The 19,222-nt window shown below is 36.9% G+C and overlaps 2 protein-coding genes across 3 annotated transcripts in view; one reads left to right on the top strand and one right to left on the bottom strand.

Moving 5' to 3' along the window:
• Nucleotides 1–18,869, top strand: part of LOC126747632 (cysteine-rich motor neuron 1 protein-like) — a 42,675-nt gene extending 23,806 nt beyond the window's left edge. Inside the window, exons 2-6 of one of the 2 annotated variants that reach the window (XM_050456381.1) lie at nt 15,880–16,201; nt 16,254–16,629; nt 16,687–16,936; nt 16,994–17,059; nt 17,725–18,869. In XM_050456381.1, the coding sequence (XP_050312338.1) occupies nt 15,880–16,201; nt 16,254–16,629; nt 16,687–16,936; nt 16,994–17,059; nt 17,725–17,939 (1,229 nt within the window). In that variant the 3' untranslated portion in view covers nt 17,940–18,869. Of the gene's footprint in view, nt 1–15,879; nt 16,202–16,253; nt 16,630–16,686; nt 16,937–16,993; nt 17,354–17,724 lie in introns of both variants that reach the window. The other variant, XM_050456380.1, reaches the window with a different exon arrangement.
• Nucleotides 13,319–15,882, bottom strand: LOC126747634 (uncharacterized). Its single transcript, XM_050456382.1, has 2 exons — nt 13,942–15,882; nt 13,319–13,892 (listed from the first exon to the last, which is right to left on the bottom strand). Exons 1-2 carry the CDS (start codon nt 14,734–14,736, stop codon nt 13,632–13,634), a joined length of 1,056 nt encoding a protein of 351 aa, XP_050312339.1. The 5' UTR covers nt 14,737–15,882; the 3' UTR covers nt 13,319–13,631.
• Nucleotides 18,870–19,222: the final 353 nt, after the last annotated feature.

Raw genomic sequence — 19,222 nt, 5'->3', positions numbered from 1 at the left:
TGAACGAGGCGTACTCCTGGTCAATCGATAAACATTTGCCTCTACGAAATTGAGTGCCAGTTTTCACCAGCTTGGGGTTGGAATTTTTTTAAATAATTTTGCCACTGCTTGCCCCTATAGATTAGCTAATATCTGCTATATTTTCAACCCGATTCCTCAATCCACTTAAAAATTATCAATGTCGAATGAGATGTACTCCTGGTCAACCAATAAACATTTGCCTCGACGAAATTGAGTCCAAGTTTTCACTAACTTAGAATGAAAATTTTTTTAAATAATTTTGCTACTGCTTGCCCCTATAGGATATCTAACATCTGCTATAGTTTTAATCTGATTCCTCAATCCGCTTAAAAAATATCAATGTTGAACGAGGCGTACTCCTGGTCAATCGATAAATATTTGCCTCTACGAAATTGAGTCCCAGTTTTCACCAGCTTGAGGTTAAAATTTTTTTAAATAATTTTGCCACTGCTTGCCCCTATAGATTACCTAATATCTGCTATAGTTTTAACCCGCTGCCTCAATCCACTTAAAAATTATCAATGTCGAATGAGACGTACTCCTGGTCAACCAATAAACATTTGCCTCGACGAAATTGAGTCCAAGTTTTCACTAACTTAGAATGAAAATTTTTTTTAATAATTTTGCTACTGCTTGCCCCTATAGGATATCTAACATCTGCTATAGTTTTAATCTGATTCCTCAATCCGCTTAAAAAATATCAATGTTGAACGAGGCGTATTCCTGGTCAATCGATAAATATTTGCCTCTACGAAATTGAGTCCCAGTTTTCACCAGCTTGAGGTTGGAATTTTTTTAAATAATTTTGCCACTGCTTGCCCCTATAAATTACCTAACATCTGCTGTAATTTCAATTCCATTCCTCGATGCGCTTAAAAAATATCAATGGCGAATAAAACGTACTCCTGGTCAACCGATGAACATTTGCCTCTACGAAATTGAGTCCCAGTTTTCACCAGCTTAGAGTTAGAATTTTTTTAAATAATTTTGCCACTGCTTGCCCCTATTGATTACCTAACATCTGCTGTAATTTCAACCCGATTCCTCAATTCGCTTAAAAATTATCAATGTAGAATGAGACGTACTCCTGGTCAAACGATAAACATTTGCCTCTACGAAATTGAGTCCCAGTTTTCACCAGCTTGGGGTTAGAATTTCTTTAAATAATTTTGCTACTACTTGCCCCTATGGATTACCTAATATCTGCTATAGTTTCAACCCGATTCCTTAATCCGCTTAAAAAATATCAATGTCGAACGAGGCGTACTCCTGGTCAACCGATAAACATTTGCCTCTACGAAATTGAGTCAAAGTTTTAATTAGCTTAGGTTATCTTACATCTGCTATACATTCAATCAGACTTTTATAAGAAGAACAAAAGTACAGGGACGGCGGTTGTGGGAGGTGCAGGGGCGGCATTATCGTATTTCAAAGGGCGACTTATTACCGCTGAAAGTTCTTGATCCCCCGTAACTGGCAGACTGATGACTCCACGAAAAACACGAAACTGCAACTCGACTGCTCTCTTAAATTGTAACAATGGGCGAGAGATTCCGTTCCGAGATATTATTATATTTGAATCGCTTTTGTGATGAGCAAACGGTTTTCGTCGACGAGCGTATTGCGAAATTTAAACATATATAAAGCGCTTTTGTATGTATCCGCAGTATTTTCATTGGGAAATTAATTTTTTTTCACACCCGAAATAACGTTAGCGAGGCCCCAGTTGCGACTAAAGCTCCCTATCGCAGCCGGATTTTTCATCCAGATGTTTGGATTCGGTCCAGGCGGTGTGTGGCTTTCAACGGGGGACCCGGAGGTGTTACAAATTTGTCTCTTTTCATGTTACAAATTAACGTGATTGACGCGCTTGTTACGCGATCCCGAATATTCTGTTTTGTTTTGTTTTTTTTTTTAATTTTTATTAAACGCAATAATTCACGCGCATCTTTCGCTGTTTTCTCGACACTTATACCTGAGTGGGTCGAGGAGGCTCCAACAATAAACCGTAAGAATAAAATGGCGCAATAAATAATACGGGTGCCATATTAGAGTCACTCCTTTACAGTGGAAACTCGTCTTGATTTATTTTCTTACGTTTGTCACGGAAAAATTGGGGTTTTTTTATCTTCAGTAGCTTAAACTGATCCAGAAACGAATTTTATCACTTACAGGTGCCGAGATAATAGGCGTTTTGGCAAAAGTTTTCCAAGTGATCCAAAAAACGTATTGATTTTTTCAGTAATCAAATTCTCAACATAACAGCAATTTCCTCAAACATTAGAATTAACGGCAATATTGGCCCCCTATTGAGTCGTTCCCTCTTCACTCGTCAGCAGAAAAACTGCTCTAACTCAAAAACTATTTAAGCTAAAAAAAAATTAAAGACACTAAATTGTTTACTATAAAATTCTGCATCTTTCAGTGTAACCCACTTAATAAAAGCTCAAACAGTTTTTAAAATATCCTTAGTAGAAGTTGAAATTTGATATCCCAAGCTCTGCACTACACTGGATCATATTTATATGCCTAGAATAAATCCATTAAGTCCCTAGACCAATTAATAATAGCAAGTCATATCGTGAGCCATAAACATCATAGATAAAACCCCTTTGCTCGCCATACGTTTTGAATAATCACTGTATAAAACGCGTCTTATCTAAGATCTGACCTTACCAGTGCATTCGTTAGATCACAAATGAAAAATCATTAAGCCGCTTCAAACAGAAGTAGATTGATCGATCGGGACAATCACGACGATACCGGATATTCTTTTTAATATTCGGGCGAATCGATATTCCAGTAAGGAAATGAACTTCCACTTCCTCGGGAGGTACGTGTCCCGTCCCGGGCCCTAATCACTCCTATTAGAGATAACGAGATCCTGAGGGATTGTCAGAGTTAGCCACGATAATGCCGCCCCACTGACGGTTTAAGCAGAATGCCCCGTAATTTCGATTCAAATTAATTTGGGTTTCGGAATCGGATTTAATTAGTCTAAAAGAAATCACTCTGAAAAACAAAACGACCCAATTAAACACTCGCACTCGAAAAACCAAATTTCTTCCCGTTGATTGATTTTTCGGACAGAAATTGTCCCGGACGCAGTTCCTGTGGGTGTCATCAATTAGGACCGTGTCCTCTCTACCGATGCCCGGGCTTCTCCCGTTAATTATCGTCGAGAAATGTTACCGGATCCGGTCACTTATGTACGCTTGAGAAATGAGAAAAACCAACAAATTTCCATGCCCGTGATACGTAAAACCACTTAGTAGGATCGTAATAAGAAGGCATTTCACCATCTGTATACATAAGTAAACATTTAGGAGGTAGTAAAGTCGAGCGACGGGTTTCAAGAACCCGGCGCTCAGGTGGCTTTTGGTGATGGCGATAAATAAACTGGGGCCCTTTGAATATTTTTTTCTTAAATTGTCAATTTGCAGGACCGTATTATGGGGTTTGATCGATTGACCTTCGAGGCAAGTCTTTAGTTTCTTTCAGGCAGTTGAAGTTCAATGTCAATGTGTAATCAAATAAAGCTCAACTAAAACATGTTAGCTTAGGAAATTCTAAATTTAAAAACTTATTTCTTACGTTACTCAAATCGATCACCAAACATCCCTCTAGATTGTGGTAAAGGAACTTTTAGAATGAGTTGATCACTTACTGAGTTACCAATCAATTATTCACAGTAAAACTTTTTCTTTGTTGCTTGAAAAATGTAAATGTTGCCATACTTCTGGCCAGTCTTTAAACCTTTGCCTTTACGAAGTTGAGTCCAAGTTTTCACTAACTTAGGATTGGAATTTTGTTAAATAATTTTGCCCCTGCTTGCCCATGTGTGTTAGCTAATATTTGCTATAATTTCAGTCCGATTCCTTAATCCGCTTGTAAAATATCGATGCGTCTGCTTGCCCCTATAGGTTAGCAAACATCTGCTGTAATTTCAATCAAATTCCTCAATTCACTTAAAAAATATCAAAGTCGAACGAGCCATACTCCTGGCCAAGCTTCAAACTTTTGCCTCTACGAAGTTGAGTCCAAATTTTCACTAGCTTAGACTTAGAATTTTTTTAAATAATTTTACTTCTGCTTGCCCCTATAGATTAGCAAACATCTGCTGTAATTTCAATCCAATTCCTTAATCCGCTTAAAAAATATCAATGTCGAACGAGGCGCACTCGGGGCCAGTCATTAAACAGTTGAGAAAACCACTCATCAAAAGTGCAAATTACAAGAGGATCCTTGTCGCATCGACCTTGAGAAAATAGACCCCGAAATCCACCCCCAAATCACCCCTATGCACCATCAAACGTAATAGAGCCAAGTAACGTATGTCGAAATATCAGTTTGGCCGTGTAAACCGCCATTTAGCTGAATGAGACGTCATCTCGCATTGTGCTGACGCCATCCTACCCGGCGAATCCGATTTATAGGGTGACTTGAATGGACCCCCGGGACCATTAGACAATAGGGGGCGCCACACAGCATCTATTCATTTCTTAAGAAAATATTTTTCTGTATTTATTTTAAACTTTAATAAAATTACAATTAAAGTAAGCCGTCACGAATGTTTTCCTTATTAAGGGAGGTCGTCGAATTTTAATTAAATTTCACGAGGGTGCTCGGGGATGAGTAACCGGGCCACTCGCTTTTAACGGCTGTTTTTTTTCAAGTTGAAAATTCCACTCAGAAAGCACCCCTTTGCTTAATCTGACGCACTTTGTTTGATCATTTCACCTTCAGTAGTTTGAGCCCGAGCTCGTTTCGCATTTTTTGCGATATCCATAAAAACGTAATTAAGAAATCTTAAATGGAGGACCTTCATCCCTCGAAAGTTCCTCGGAGAGAGGGGGGCGAACTTGAAACCAACCGTAATATTCAGGAGTCTCTAGGTGGCAAGCGAACCCCTTTAACGACCACCTCACTATAAATTTATCGGCCTGACGACCCTACTTCGTAGTAATGTAGACACGGAGGAAAACATTTTTAAGGGCCGCTTATTGATAAAAGGGACGCTCTAAATGTTAAAAGGGCGCCATTAATATTCGGCTACGACATGCCTCAAGACGACCCTATCTTGTCGCGAATGGTTTTAATGTGGGATAACCTTAAAAATGGATATTCTTAGTAAGGGTGGCCGATTTATCACCAGGGGTTCAATATTCAAGGAAATTTAGCGGCTATTTATTCAAATAGGGACATAAGGCGGAATTGGAGGCTCAGCCGGAATAAAATCATTGTTCCGTTAGGCGTAATGCCTAAAAGTTTTTTTCCCTCTCCGCTGTCTGTGGTCGGGGCGCAGACAAATTGCACCGGAGGAGGCTATTTAAACTCGGTAAACAAGCAAAAGTACCCTGAGTAAACCCTAATCATACTTTTTGATGAAAAGCAAACAAGGTGCAGTTTACCGAGCGACTTACGTTTGGGTAATCCGAGGGCACACAGGGGCGAGTTAAAACTACTTCTCGCTTATTTTGTAAGTTCGAGGGGGGAAATTTGTATTTTCTGAAATCTCTTACGCGCAAATCCGCCCCGTGTCAGAAGCGTTTTGTTTAAAATTCAACCCTGAGCCCACTCAATTTACCATATGTGCTTCGGTCGCCCTTTTATGGTGATTTTACTCCCTTTTCAGTCGTTTTTTTTTTGAGCGATTTACTTGAATAACCTTTACCCGCTTACTATATGCAATTAATTTAATTCATGGTGAATCTATATTAGGGCAGTAAATAAGGGATCCTTTTTTTCCCCCTAAATTGGAAAAGTTTTTATCCTTTTTATACATATGAAGAAAGTTTCGTCGCTTACTTGGTCCGTGTCAAATAATGGATTTTTTTCCCACTTTCGTGACTTTATTTTTTGCTTAGGAATCGCCCTAATAATCAAAGTAACCCCCAGCGAGGGAGGCTTACAGTGTGTGTTCGAGAATGGGGATTAGGTGTTCATTTAAAGTTTAGGGAAGTTTAATGAGGGCTTAAACAGGGATATACTTCTTGATTGGTTTACTTTATGCTGTATTTTTTTTAGGAGATAAATCTATAGTTATTGCACCAGATGATCGGATTTGTCGTGTCTACGAAATTGAGTCAAAATTTTCACTATCTTGGACTTTGAATTTTTTTAAATAATTTTGCCCTTGCTTGCCCCTGTAGGTAAGCTAGCATTTGCTATAATTTCAATCTGATTCCTAAATTAGCTTGAAATATATCAATCTTGAACCAGGCGTACTCCTGACCGGTCTTTAAATATTTGGCCTTACGAAATTGAGCCCAAGTTTTCACTAAGTTATGATTCGTATTTTTGCAAATAATTTTGCCTCTATAAATTAGCTAGTATCTGCTATAATTTCAGTTTGATTCTTTAATCCGCTTGAAAAATATCAATGTCGAATGAGGCGTACTCCTGACTGGTCTTTAAAAATTTGGTCTTACGAAATTGAGTTAAACTTTTTAATAAGTTAGGATTGGAATTTTTTTAATTAATTTTTCCTCTGCTTGCCCCTGTAGATAAGCTAACATCTGCTGTAATTTTAATCCAATTCCTTCATTAGTTTAAAAAATATAAATGTCGAACCAGGCGTACTCCTGGCCAGTCTTTAAATATTTGGCTTTACGAAATTGAGCCCAAGTTTTCACTAAGTTAGGAATGGTATTTTTGCAAATAATTTTGCCCCTGCTTGCCCCTATAAGTTAGCTATTATCTGCTATAATTTCAGTTTGATTCTTTAATCCGCTTCAAAAATATCAATGTCGAATGAGGCGTACTCCTGACTGGTCTTTAAAAATTTGGTCTTACGAAATTGAGTCAAAGTTTTTAATAAGTTAGGATTGGAATTTTTTAAATTAATTTTTCCTCTGCTTGCTCCTGTAGGTAAGCTAACATCTGCTGTAATTTTAATCCAATTCCTTAAATAGTTTGGAAAATATAACTGTCGAACCAGGCGTACTCCTGGCCAGTCTTTAAATATTTGGCCTTACGAAATTAAACTCAAGTTTTCACTAAGTTAGGATTAGTATTTTTGCAAATGATTTTGCCCCTGCTTGCCCCTATAAGTTAGCTAACATCTGCTATAATTTTAGTTTGGTTCCTTAATTCGATTGAGAAATATCAAGGTCGAACGATACGTACTCCTGGCTAGCCTTTAAACTTTTGCCTCTACGAAATTGAGCCCAAGTTTTCACTCGCTTAGGATTTGAATTTTTTTAAATAATTTAACCTCTGCTTCCCCTTATAGGGTAGCTAACATCTGGTATAATTTCAGTCCGATTCCTTAATCCAATTGAAAAATATCAAGGTCGAACGAGTCGTACTCCTGGGCAGTCTTTAAGCATTTGATCCTACGAAAGTGAGTCCAAGCTTTCACTAACTTAGGATTGAAATTTTTTACATAATTTTATCCCTGCTTGCTCTTGTAGGTTACTTAACATTTGCTATTCCAATCCGATTCCTTAATTTGTTTGAACAAAGAAGATTGTGAAATTATCTTAGCCCCTATGAGAGATAAATCTATAATTCTTGCAGTGTTATTCCAACTAACTTTTGTTTATAAAATGCCCTTCTAAGATCCAGAGGTTTTCCACAAAAAACTCTAAAAACCTGCTCGCTTTTGATTCCTGGCAACCTAATTAATGCGATAGCTCCCTATGCCTGAGGCACGTTAATCCTGTCAACAACATACTGTAATTATAAACTCAAGTGGATATTTACTCCGTCGGGTAGTAATTAAATCCCGTTTTTTTTTTATCCTTGTCAATATCGTGAGGCTTATTTATTCGTTTTATGCGGTAGTTTGAAGGGGCCCCGTGACGCCCTAAATAAAACCTTTGAGGGCGCGATTGAACTTAGGGGGGGTAACGTAATTTAAGGGATCCTCAGACCCAGTAAAAGGAATTGAATGGCGCAACAATAAACAATAAACCGAGTTACCGGGAGAGTACGCGGGAGGGAGAAAAACGGTTCCGGGCCAAAAACTTGGCAGATATAAAGGAGCGGAAGTAATTTTATTCCGGAAATAAAAACGATGGTCAACGGGAATGGGCGGTTGCATCCAGAGACTCTCCCGAGGGAAATCTTTAACTCGAGCCCCCGTTTTGTTTCTTTTTTTTTTTTGCTATCTTGTATGAAAGAGGGATGATGATGAGACTTACTGATGAGTTTGCCTCAGTCAAGAGGGAAACTTGTCAAGGTTACCCAAGACACACATCATTAATTACTATAACAAAACAGTAAAATAAATTGAATTATCTATAAGTTTATCGTGCAGCATCCCCCTATAGTAGGACGAAAGAACTATAAAGATACCTTGTGTGCCTCTCGAGTTATACAGCAAAAACTTTATTAATAATTTTATAAAATGTTGGTCACGTCATCTCGATTTAATTTACCAGGACCGTCTGGGCAATAAAAATCAATCAATTTTACGGGCAAAAAGGGGTGAAAAATAAATTTAACCCCAGTCAGAGGCGACGTCTTCGAGGAGCCCTCTCTCCCCCCTCACTCTCTTTTGGAAAAGTGACAAATGGATATCTTTATTTTAGGGGCGATATAAATTAAATCGAGGGTGAAAAAAGGTTCGGGAGGCCCGTCGGATTTTCATTTAATTACATTATTAGCCCGACGTCTTTTCCTTGTTCATTCAAATGAAATATTTAAATTTTCGCGCTCGTTTGACACCCCTTTGGGGTTTTTTTCCTTCTCTGCGTTTCAATTTCGCCGAAAACTTGACATTCCGATGAAAAGCGAACATGTGCATTTCACTGGCGTGCGTACTTTTATGAAATTCCCCTCGGGGCAATAATATTTGGATTCCTGGAATAAGAGACTCGGTGCCGTCCCGAATCCAGGTCCGGAGTATCCTGTTTCGGTTTAAGAGGAAAAATTATTTTTTATTGCACACATTACTCTGCTCTCGGCGCGGTAATAATCGTCAAATTTCAAGGCGATTTCAATAAATAATAACAATTGAATTCCTGAGCACAATGGAACGATAATAATGGTTGTGATGCATTTTCTAGGTGAGACGTTAGCACATTCCTAGGAGTAGTTAATGTGTGTTATGATGGGTTTGCTTGTATGGAAATTTTGATTGGTGTTACTGCTATTCAGGTTAAACTAAGCAATAAATTTTAATTTAATTAATTCGACCAACAGAACCAATGTGGTCTGATTGAAATTTTAATCAAATTTAATGCATGAAAAAGATAATTAAAAAAATAAATAAAAAAAAAGAAATTTATAACTTTTTCTGTACCCTGGATAATGTAATAATTCTTTTACTTGTATATATAGAGATATTTTGTATATCTTTACATAAAATTCTAAGTATATTCTACTATTAGAACCAAAAATATATAGCAGTTTTCAAAACATGACCGATTTGAATATTTTCGATAGATACAAAATTGAAAAAATTTAATAACTTTTCTTCGGCTTTTGATAATTAAATAATTCTTTTAGATATACGAATCAAGGCTTTGCATAAACCTTCGCAAAAAAATTCAATCAAATCCTATGACTAGAATCAAAAATATCCGGCAGTTTCCAAAATGTGACTGACTTGAATGTTTTCGTTAAATTCAAAATAGATAAAAATCCATAACTTTCCTTTTACTTTTGATAACTTAATAATTCTTTTACATTTATCTGTAAAATCTTCTAATTCACCTTTAAAAAAAATGTTAGTTAAATTTTGCAACTAGAACCAAAAATATTTTACACTTTTCAAAATATGTTTAATTTAAATTTTTTCACTATATAAAACTTTTTTAAAAATTCATAACTTTTCTTGTACTTTTGATAATTTAATAATTCTTTTACTCGTATGCATAGAGATCCTTTTTATATTTTCACGAAAAATTTCAAGTAAATAACACTATTAGAATCAAAAAATATTTGGCAGTTTCCAAAATACGTCCAATTTAAAGTTTTTCGCTATATTAAACTTTTAAAAAAATTCATAACTTTTCTTGTACTTTTGATAATTTAATAATTCTTTCACTCGTATGCATAGAGATCTTTTTTATATTTTTATCGAAAATTTTAAGTAAATACCAGTATTAGAATCAAAAATATCGGGCAGTTTCCAAAAGATGTCCCATTTAAATTTTTTTATTAAGTTTAAATCAGAAAAAAGTCCATAATTTTTGCTTCACTTTTGATAATTTAATAATTTTTTCATATATACTTGTCAAGGTCTCTAATACATTGTCAAAAAAAATTCTAATCAAATTCCACGACTGGAATCAAAAATATCACGCAGTTTCCAAAACATGTCCGATTTGAATATTTTTATTAAGTTTAAATTAGAAAAAAGTCCATAACTCTTGCTTCACTCTTGATAATTTAATAATTCTTTCATATATACCTGTCAAGGTTTCTAATACATCATCAGTAAAAGTTCTAATCAAATTCCACGACTAGAACCAAAAATATTGAATAATTTCCAAAAGATGTCCGATTTGAATTTTTTTGTTAAGTTCAAATTAGAAAAAAGTCCATAACTTTTGCTTTACTATTGATAATTTAATAATTCTTTCACATATACCTGTCAAGGTTTCTAGTACATCATCAGTAAAAATCTTAATTAAATTCCACGACTAGAACCAAAAATATTAAATAGTTTCCAAAAGATGTCCCTTTAAAATTTGTTCGTTAAGTTCAAATTAGAAAAAAGTCCATAACTTTGGCTTTACTTTTGATAATTTAATAATTCTTTCACATATACTTGTCACGATTTCTAATACATCATCAGTAAAATTTTTAATCAAATTCGACAACTTGACTAAAAAATATTGAATAGTTTCCAAAAGATGTCTGAATTGAATTTTTTTGCTAAGTTCAAATTAGAAAAAAGTCCACAACTTTTGCTTCACTTTTGATAATTTAATAATTCTTTCATATATACCTATCAAGGTTTTTACTACATCATCAGTAAAAATTTCAGTCAAATTCCACAACTAGAACCAAAAATATTAAATAGTTTCCAAAAGATGTCCCATTTAAATGTTTTCGTTAATTTCAAATTAGAAAAAAGTCCATAACTCTTGCTTCACTTTTGATAATTTAATAATTCTTTCACATATACCTGTCAAGGTTTCTAATACATCATCAATAAAAATTCTAATCAAATTCCACGACTAGAACCAAAAATATTAAATAGTTTTCAAAAGATGTCCCATTTTAATTTTTTCGTTAAGTTCAAATTAGAAAAAAATCCATAACTTTTGCTTTACTATTGATAATTTAATAACTCTTTCATATATATCTGTCAAGGTTTCTAATACATCTTCAGTAAAAATCTTAATTAAATTTCACGACTAGAACCAAAAAAATTAAATAGTTTCCAAAAGATGTCCGATTTGAATTTTTTCGTTAAGTTCAAATTAGAAAAAAGTCCATAACTTTTGCTTCACTTTTGATAATTTAATAATTCTTTCATAAAAACCTGTCAAGGTTTCTAATAGATCATCAATAAAAATTCTAATCAAATTCCATGACTAGAACCAAAAATATCGGGCAGTTTCCAAAAGATGTCCGATTTGAATTTTTTTAATAAGTTCAAATTAGAAAAAAGGCCATAACTCTTGCTTCGCTTTTGATAATTTAATAATTCTTTCACATATACTTGTCACGATTTCTAATACATCATCAACAAAATTTTTAATCAAATTCGACAACTTGAATAAAAAATATTGAATAGTTTCCAAAAGATGTCCGAATTGAATTTTTTTGCTAAGTTCAAATTAGAAAAAAGTCCATAACTTTTGCTTTACTATTGATAATTTAATAATTCTTTCACATATACTTGCTAAGGTCTCTAATACATCATCAATAAAAATTGTAATTAAATTCCACGACTAGAGCCAAAAATATCGGGCAGTTTCCAAAAGATGTCCAATTTGAATTTTTTTATTAAGTTCAAATTAGAAAAAAGTCCATAACTTTTGCTTCACTTTTGATAATTTAATAATTCTTTCACATATACCTGTCAGGGTTTCTAGTACATCATCAGTAAAAATTTTAGTCAAATTCCACAACTAGAACCAAAAATATTAAATAGTTTCCAAAAGATGTCCCATTAAAATTTTTTCGTTAAGTTCAAATTAGAAAAAAGTCCATAACTTTGGCTTCACTTTTGATAATTTAATAATTCTTTCACATATACCTGTCACAGTTTCTAATACATCATCAATAAAATTTTTAATTAAATTCCACAACTTAAACCAAAAATATTGAATAGTTTCCAAAAGATGTCCGATTTGAATTTTTCCGGTAAGTTCAAATTAGAAAAAAATCCATAACTTTTCATTCACTTCTGATAATTTAATAACTCTTTCACACATATATATTAGCACTCTTTGTAAGCCGTCATGAAAAAATTCAACTTAATTCCATAACCAGAATCAAAAATAACTGGCAGTTTTTAAAATATGTCCGATTTGAATTTTTTCGATATATTAAACTTTGAAAAAAATTCATAACTTTTCTTTCACTATTGATAAATTAATAATTCTTTCACATATACATATCAGCATTCTTTGTTAACCTTCACACAAAAATTCAACTAAATTCCTCAACTAGAACCAAAAATATTGGACAGTTTCCATAATATGTCCGATTTAAATTTTTTCGTTAAGTTCAAAATAGAACAAAATCCATAACTTTTCTTTTACTTTTGATAATTTAATAATTCTTTCATACATACTTGCCAGCGCTCTTTATACACTTCCTAAAAAAATTTCTACCAAATGCTTAATACTACTTAATGACTATTTCACACAATTAACGGAACCTTTGAGACACCATAAGATCAAAGAACCATAATCACGATCCCACTTCTGATTCTCCAAATTTTTACATGATTTTTTCCGTGGGACACGCGTACCATTGTATTCAAATTACAACCATAATAAGGCATCTATCAACATAACAGAGCATCGCTTACATCGATTTTTTTACACGAAATTACCGCCGCGTATTGTATACAAATCGATCTCTCCTATTTATTACATGTCCCGGCCATTATCTCTGATCGTATAAGTGTCACCTAAAACCAATAAAAACTTAAGTCAATTTAGTCGAAATCCACTGCGGAGTATCCGTGGTGCCATTAAGCAAAATCCTCTCATAAAACCTCCATTCTTAGAGGTAATAACGGCCCCGTATCACGGAGGGCTTTAGCTCCATATTTCCGATACTACTGCGCCGTTTTAGATCGTAAATTCGCGATATTTCCTTAATTTTATCTCTTTGCTTATGGGTTTCGTCGGTCAGTTTGATACTTCGATATAAGGGACGAAATAAATGGGTGAGTCTTTTACAAATAGACGGGAAAATTCCTGTTCTTTTTACAGGACGGCCCATTTATTACAGTAAATTTTTAATTTAATACACACGTCAATAACCTTCATCAAAATTCCCCCCCATTTATAACCAGGGCAGTAAACCACCCTAATTATCGCTTACAAATTTTTAAAAGCACAACTGGCCGCCGCCATTATCATCAATCAGCAGCTGCCCCCGGCCCGTTTTGTTCTACTTTACTAAGACAAATGATCCGCTCGTTTCATTTAAATTACCCCCCCGTTTTATTCACCCTCATATATACCGGGTCAAAACGTTTGCTGCGACTGCAGTACCACCAAGAAATACGAGGTGACGCCACTAAGAAGGGCAAACATGGCCGACTTGTTGACATCGAACACGTCTGCGGCACTAAATCGGGTCCTCCGGTGGGCCATCACTTGCAACAACCTCGCCAGCCCCTCCTGTTGCTCTTTGGAGGGAGCCTGACGGCTGTAGCAAGTCTTGAGAAGCTCTCCAGACAGTTTCTCTGTTGTATGGCAGCTGTAGGTCAAAGCAATCAGTTCCACCTAAAAAAAACTACTTCAGTAAGAGCCGAAAATGTTATAAGTGACTTACCAAGGCCACGGTGATACAAATAAGGGTCTTCACGAGCACAATAGCCCCGAGTTCGACCTCATAAATGTTACCTAAAATAAAATGGGCCACCCTAGCGAAATACGTCAAATAATGGATGCCCACGACAAAATATATGTAGAACATATGCCCCCCGAAGAGCTCATTATAGCTATCCAAGGCCTCAGCAATCCGGATGAAGTGTTTCTGAATTTCCTTTATGGGATCATTCTCCAGAAGCCTCCCAAGCAGTCCTTTGTACTGCTGCTTAAAGTGCTGAGTTAATTTGATGCAAGTGAGTGTAATTAGGGCCTCCAAGTACAACAAAACCATTCTGGATATGTAATAGTAAGTTGGGATGTACTGGGAGGTCGCCCCAATTATCCAGGATGCAAAGCATATGCTGGCAATTATGATATACGTCACGTGGAACAGGATTAGCTCCAAGTGGAGGTGGCCCTGTTGTGCTTGGTCCAGTTCACCCAACTGGATTAAGAAGACGTTCCAGTGGCTCCTCTTGGTCCAGCTTTGAATGGAGGCCATCAAAAACCAAATATATCCGCTCAGGTCCGAAGTAATGTCCAGGAAAATTAGCATTTTGTTTTTGAATATTTTGTAAATCAATTGGTGGCGTTTGTAGAGGGAGAAAACGATCACGAATAATAGAAAAACGTTTGTTAGAAGCGTGACCCCAGCCCTGACCCTTGTGGGGTGAATTTTTCCACTTTTGGGGTCACATTTTGGAGTAATTAGTGTAAAACTCGTGAAGAACAGTATCGACGTGTGTCGATTGAACATGGTTTTACGACTAAAGATGTCAGGATACAAACAACAAGTCGTTTATTAATAAGATAATTAATTAAAATAGAAACAAGGGTGGGGGGTTCATCGGCCTATTTCCTGAAAATTGGGGTAATTAGATCGAAATTTTATGCAACTGAATAATTTATTAAAAGGGTAATGTGGGGGCTTTATAACCTTTTTACGTCCGACGTACATAATAAAATATTTAACCGGAATGAATTTTCATTTGCCAGAGTCGCATGTGGCCTGATAATTTCACATTTTATCGGTTCCCGATGAATTCAATGGAAGAACTTCGACATTAAATTGATAATAAAAACACTAATATATTAATGTTACTGTGCAAAGCGATGGAGGATGTGAGTTCTCAAATTATCGAGGGTTTTATTTGGAATCAAGTTGCTTTGCATGGAGTGGTTCGATTTTACTCCTGATACCACTTGAAGACGCAGAATACACCATTTTAATAATTTTTTAATTCAATATATTACATAGTAATTAAAAAAAAGTCACTGGGAAACGTAAGTGTTGAACGTGGCATACTTCTAGCCAGTCTTGCCTCGACGAAATTGAGTCCAAGGTTTCACTAGCTTAGACTTGGATTTTTTTTAAATAATTTTGCTGTTGCTTGCCCCTATACAATAACTAACATTTGCTATAATTTAAATCCGATTCGTTAATCCGCTTGAAAAAAATCAACGTTAAACAAGGCGTACTCTTAGTCAGTCTTTAAACATTTGCCTCTACGAAATTGAGTTCAAGTTTTCACTAGCATAGGATTCAATTTTTTTTAACTAATTTTGCCCTTGCATGCCCCTATAGGTTAGCCCACATCTGCTACAATTTCAATCCGATTCTTTAATCTGCTTGAAAAATATCAGCGTCGAACGAGGCGTACTTCTGTCCAGTCTTTAAACATTTGACTCTACGAAATTGAGTCCAAGTTTTGACTAGCTTAGGATTAAAATTTTTTAAAGTAATTTTGTCCCTGCTTCCCCTAATAGGTTATATAACATCTGCTATAATTTAAGTCCGACTTCTTGATCCATACATGAAGCACATAATTAAAAAAAGTTATTACCTTAATAAACAGGAACTCTCCAACAAATTTACTAAGCCCATGGATGCATTTTTCAGCTCTAGCGGCCCCCTCGACGGACGCCTGCCCCCTGGACAGCCTCCTCAAGGATAACCACTGCGTCTGCAACCCCTTCTCGTGTCAGAAACCCCCTTGCCTCTCCACCCTGACCCTCCGCACTAAAGGAACCGAAGAGCCGGGCTCCTGCTGTCCCATTTACACCTGCGAGGGGTGCAAGAACGACACCTTGCTGGACGGGAAGTGTCCCTGCGCCCCCGGGGCCACCATTAACCACTTGGGGGTGTGCGAGTGTGTCGACAAGGAGCGCCACCTGGTGGACGGGGAGTGCGTGTGCAACCCTCGGTTCTGCGAGCTGCCCAGGTTGTCCTTGTGTGGTTTCTTGTTACAAAATGATTAATTTAAGATTCTTCAGGTTGGTTTGTGATAGAAAGAGCGTGCCAACCACCATAGAGGACGGCTGCTGCAGGAAAACCAGATGCGTCCCCTGCCCCTTGGATAGCGAGAGCACCAACCTGGACACGGCTGAACTGGAGGATCACTGCGTCTGTTTGCCCTGCGTCAACGATTGTGGACTAAATAAAACCGTCGTGATCAAGAAAAAGGGTACCGGGTTCCCGGGGAACTGTTGCGACCTGTACGAGTGTCGTCCCCTGTTGGTGGAGAAGGAAAACGACTGCGTGGTGGGCGACATCATGTACAAGAACGGCGAGGAGTGGTTCACCGACGAGAACCAAAAGTGCACCTGTGAAAATGGGGTGAGTTTGTGTGCTGCCATGATGGTTGAACAGGTGAGGAGGTTTCTGCCTTACTGTTAAGCTCAATTTTTGAATAAAAACATCTTTAAGCCCCCGTTGGACTGCTGGGACGAGTCAGTGGTCTACAAGCACAACGAGACTTGGCTTAAAGAGAAGGGCTGCACCCTGTGCCAGTGCCTCAACGGCGAACCGAAGTGCATAAGCCACTACTGCGACGTACCGAAAGAGGGGCACATAGCGGCCAACGAGTCTGTGCCCTGCGTCCGGGAGGAGCGCGTCTGGAACCACCTGGAGCAGTGGCAAGAGGTCGACGGGTGTACCGAGTGCACTTGCCTCAATGGTAACTCACTCCTCTAGCTTTAATTACGAGATTCTTCAATTTTCTGTCACTTAACAGGTGAGGAGCGTTGCGACTCGAAGCCCTGCGAGAACCACGAGCCCAAGCAAGAAGTACCCGGATCAGGTGAGTGTCAGCCGCTAACCTCGTGCAGCAAGCGCTGCCCGCACGGCTTCAAGCTTAACAAAAAGGGCTGCGAGGTGTGCAAATGTAACCCGGCGAAGGTCAGCCCCGAATTGCTGGGCAGGTACAACATCACGTACCCCCAGCTGATCCAGATCCTGGATGAGTACAGCCAGAGAAGCACCACGCCCTCGTTCGTGCCCACGGTGGTGTTGATTAGGAGGCACGACGGTGAGCAGGTCACCAGTACCGATGGCGGCGAGACCATTATTACCCCAATGAGTCGTCCGGATGATGGTGAGTTACGCTGTGAGCTTTTGATGTACAAATATTCTTTGTAGAGCAGTTTAATTGGTCGAGATCGGTTGGGAACTACAAGAGTTATTGGGAAATCAGTCTTCTGACAGAAGGTCCAGCTGGAACAGCCTATAAAATGGTTGTGTCTGATCCTTTTGGGCTGAGATAAGCAGCAAATTGAAAGAGGACAGTGCATGTTGCCCAAGCATTTACAGTCTTGGAAATAAGTTAATAAATGTTCATGCTATTGCAAAATTTACTTAGGGGACACCTGAATAACTTGGCCCTATAAATCTCGAATAACTTTTAAAGTTTCCAACCGATTTGGCCCAAATAAACAGGCAAATAAGTTATAGAGGACATTTTCGCAGATAAATCCTGCTGGATCATCACTGGCGCCCTCTCGCTCCTGATCCTGGGAATAATCGCGAGCGTGGCAGGGATCTGCATTTACAAAATGAACAAGAGGCAGTACAGCGTGACGCCATCAAGGGGCAGCTACCACAGCGTGACCAATTCGACCGTCGACAACAACAACACGATCAAAATGAAAAAACACTCGCTCCGGTTCGATAGTGTCGAATAATCGCGACTCGATCCGGTCCGTATCGATTAATCGATACAGGCTTGATTGATCGATCGAGACCCACGTTAAAATTTGATTATTGGCTCGATTGGGGATTATTGGCTTGAATATATCGAGGCTGACTAATTTGAGAATTCGTGACCCTCATGTTTGTAAAATAACTAGGGGTCCATGTCCGGCCCAGTCGAGCCAATAAAAGGATTTTATTTATTGTTGTTTTTTGTGATAAATACGTTGTTTGATTATTTATTTTTGGGTCGGTTAAGCAGGGTTCTTCTTGGTGAGAAACATGACATGGTTTTATTTGGTTTAATTCGATCTCTTTTTGGACGTTTTTTTTTTATTTTAGTATTATTCGGTTATTAAAAAAAAATTAAAATAAATTAGTGTGTTGTTCCTATTGTTAAGACTTTACTTATTTATATTTTAGCTGTAAATGTGACAGACTAAATGCGGTTAAGTATACGAATTGTTTGTTCACTTTGGTCTGCATATGGTGGCTCTCAGTATTTCGCACAAAAAAGTATTTTTTAAATGAGTTGTACATAATTTTAGTTCGTAAATTTGTGATTTAATCGTTCTAAAACACGGTAGCTAAGTCGCAATAAAACAATATTCGCTTTATATTAAAAAGAAAAATACATAATTTTGTTCCTATCTGTTGTCTAAGCTTGTTAATAAAATATCGTAGGTTAGGGTTTCACGATCATGTGATAAAACGAAAACTAATGTTAATAACCTGAAGATTTATTTATTTTTTTTGTTCTTAAATAATTTTAGTTGAGGTTAGATCGGGCGGTCGTGCGGAAAATCCTTTTTCTGCCTGGCTAGTATAGTAGTTTAATAAGGTAGTCGTAAAAGCTGTTATTGTATATATGTTTCGAGTAATGTAAGCGTTAAGAATGCAAAAATATAGTGATTAGTAAGTTTCGCCTTGGTTTAAGTTGCTCCTTTAAAAATCTCCTTTTCAATGATCTTTAAACCACGAAAATCAGTTAATAAATAAAGACGTTACAGCCATTTTTGTTTATGGGACACTTTTGTTCAATTTAATTCACAAAAAATTCAATAACTTCATTAAATCTTGGGCAATTTATTTCAAATAAACTGTAGATTTAAGAACCATATCAAGGCCTTCCTAAGACAGTTTAAAGCACAAAAATGGGTCCTTTATTACCTAAGTTACAGCAAACTTTACTGCCGGGACACCCACTTTTGCACCAAATCTTTAATAATTTAGGTAATCCCCAACCGATTTCACTCGAACAAAAACTGATTTAAGT

Source organism: Anthonomus grandis, chromosome 19, assembly GCF_022605725.1.
Source record: "Anthonomus grandis grandis chromosome 19, icAntGran1.3, whole genome shotgun sequence".
Lineage (NCBI taxonomy): Eukaryota > Metazoa > Arthropoda > Insecta > Coleoptera > Curculionidae > Anthonomus > Anthonomus grandis.
The sequence above is the reverse complement of the archived record's forward strand: the minus strand, read 5'-3'. Positions and strand labels throughout refer to the sequence as shown.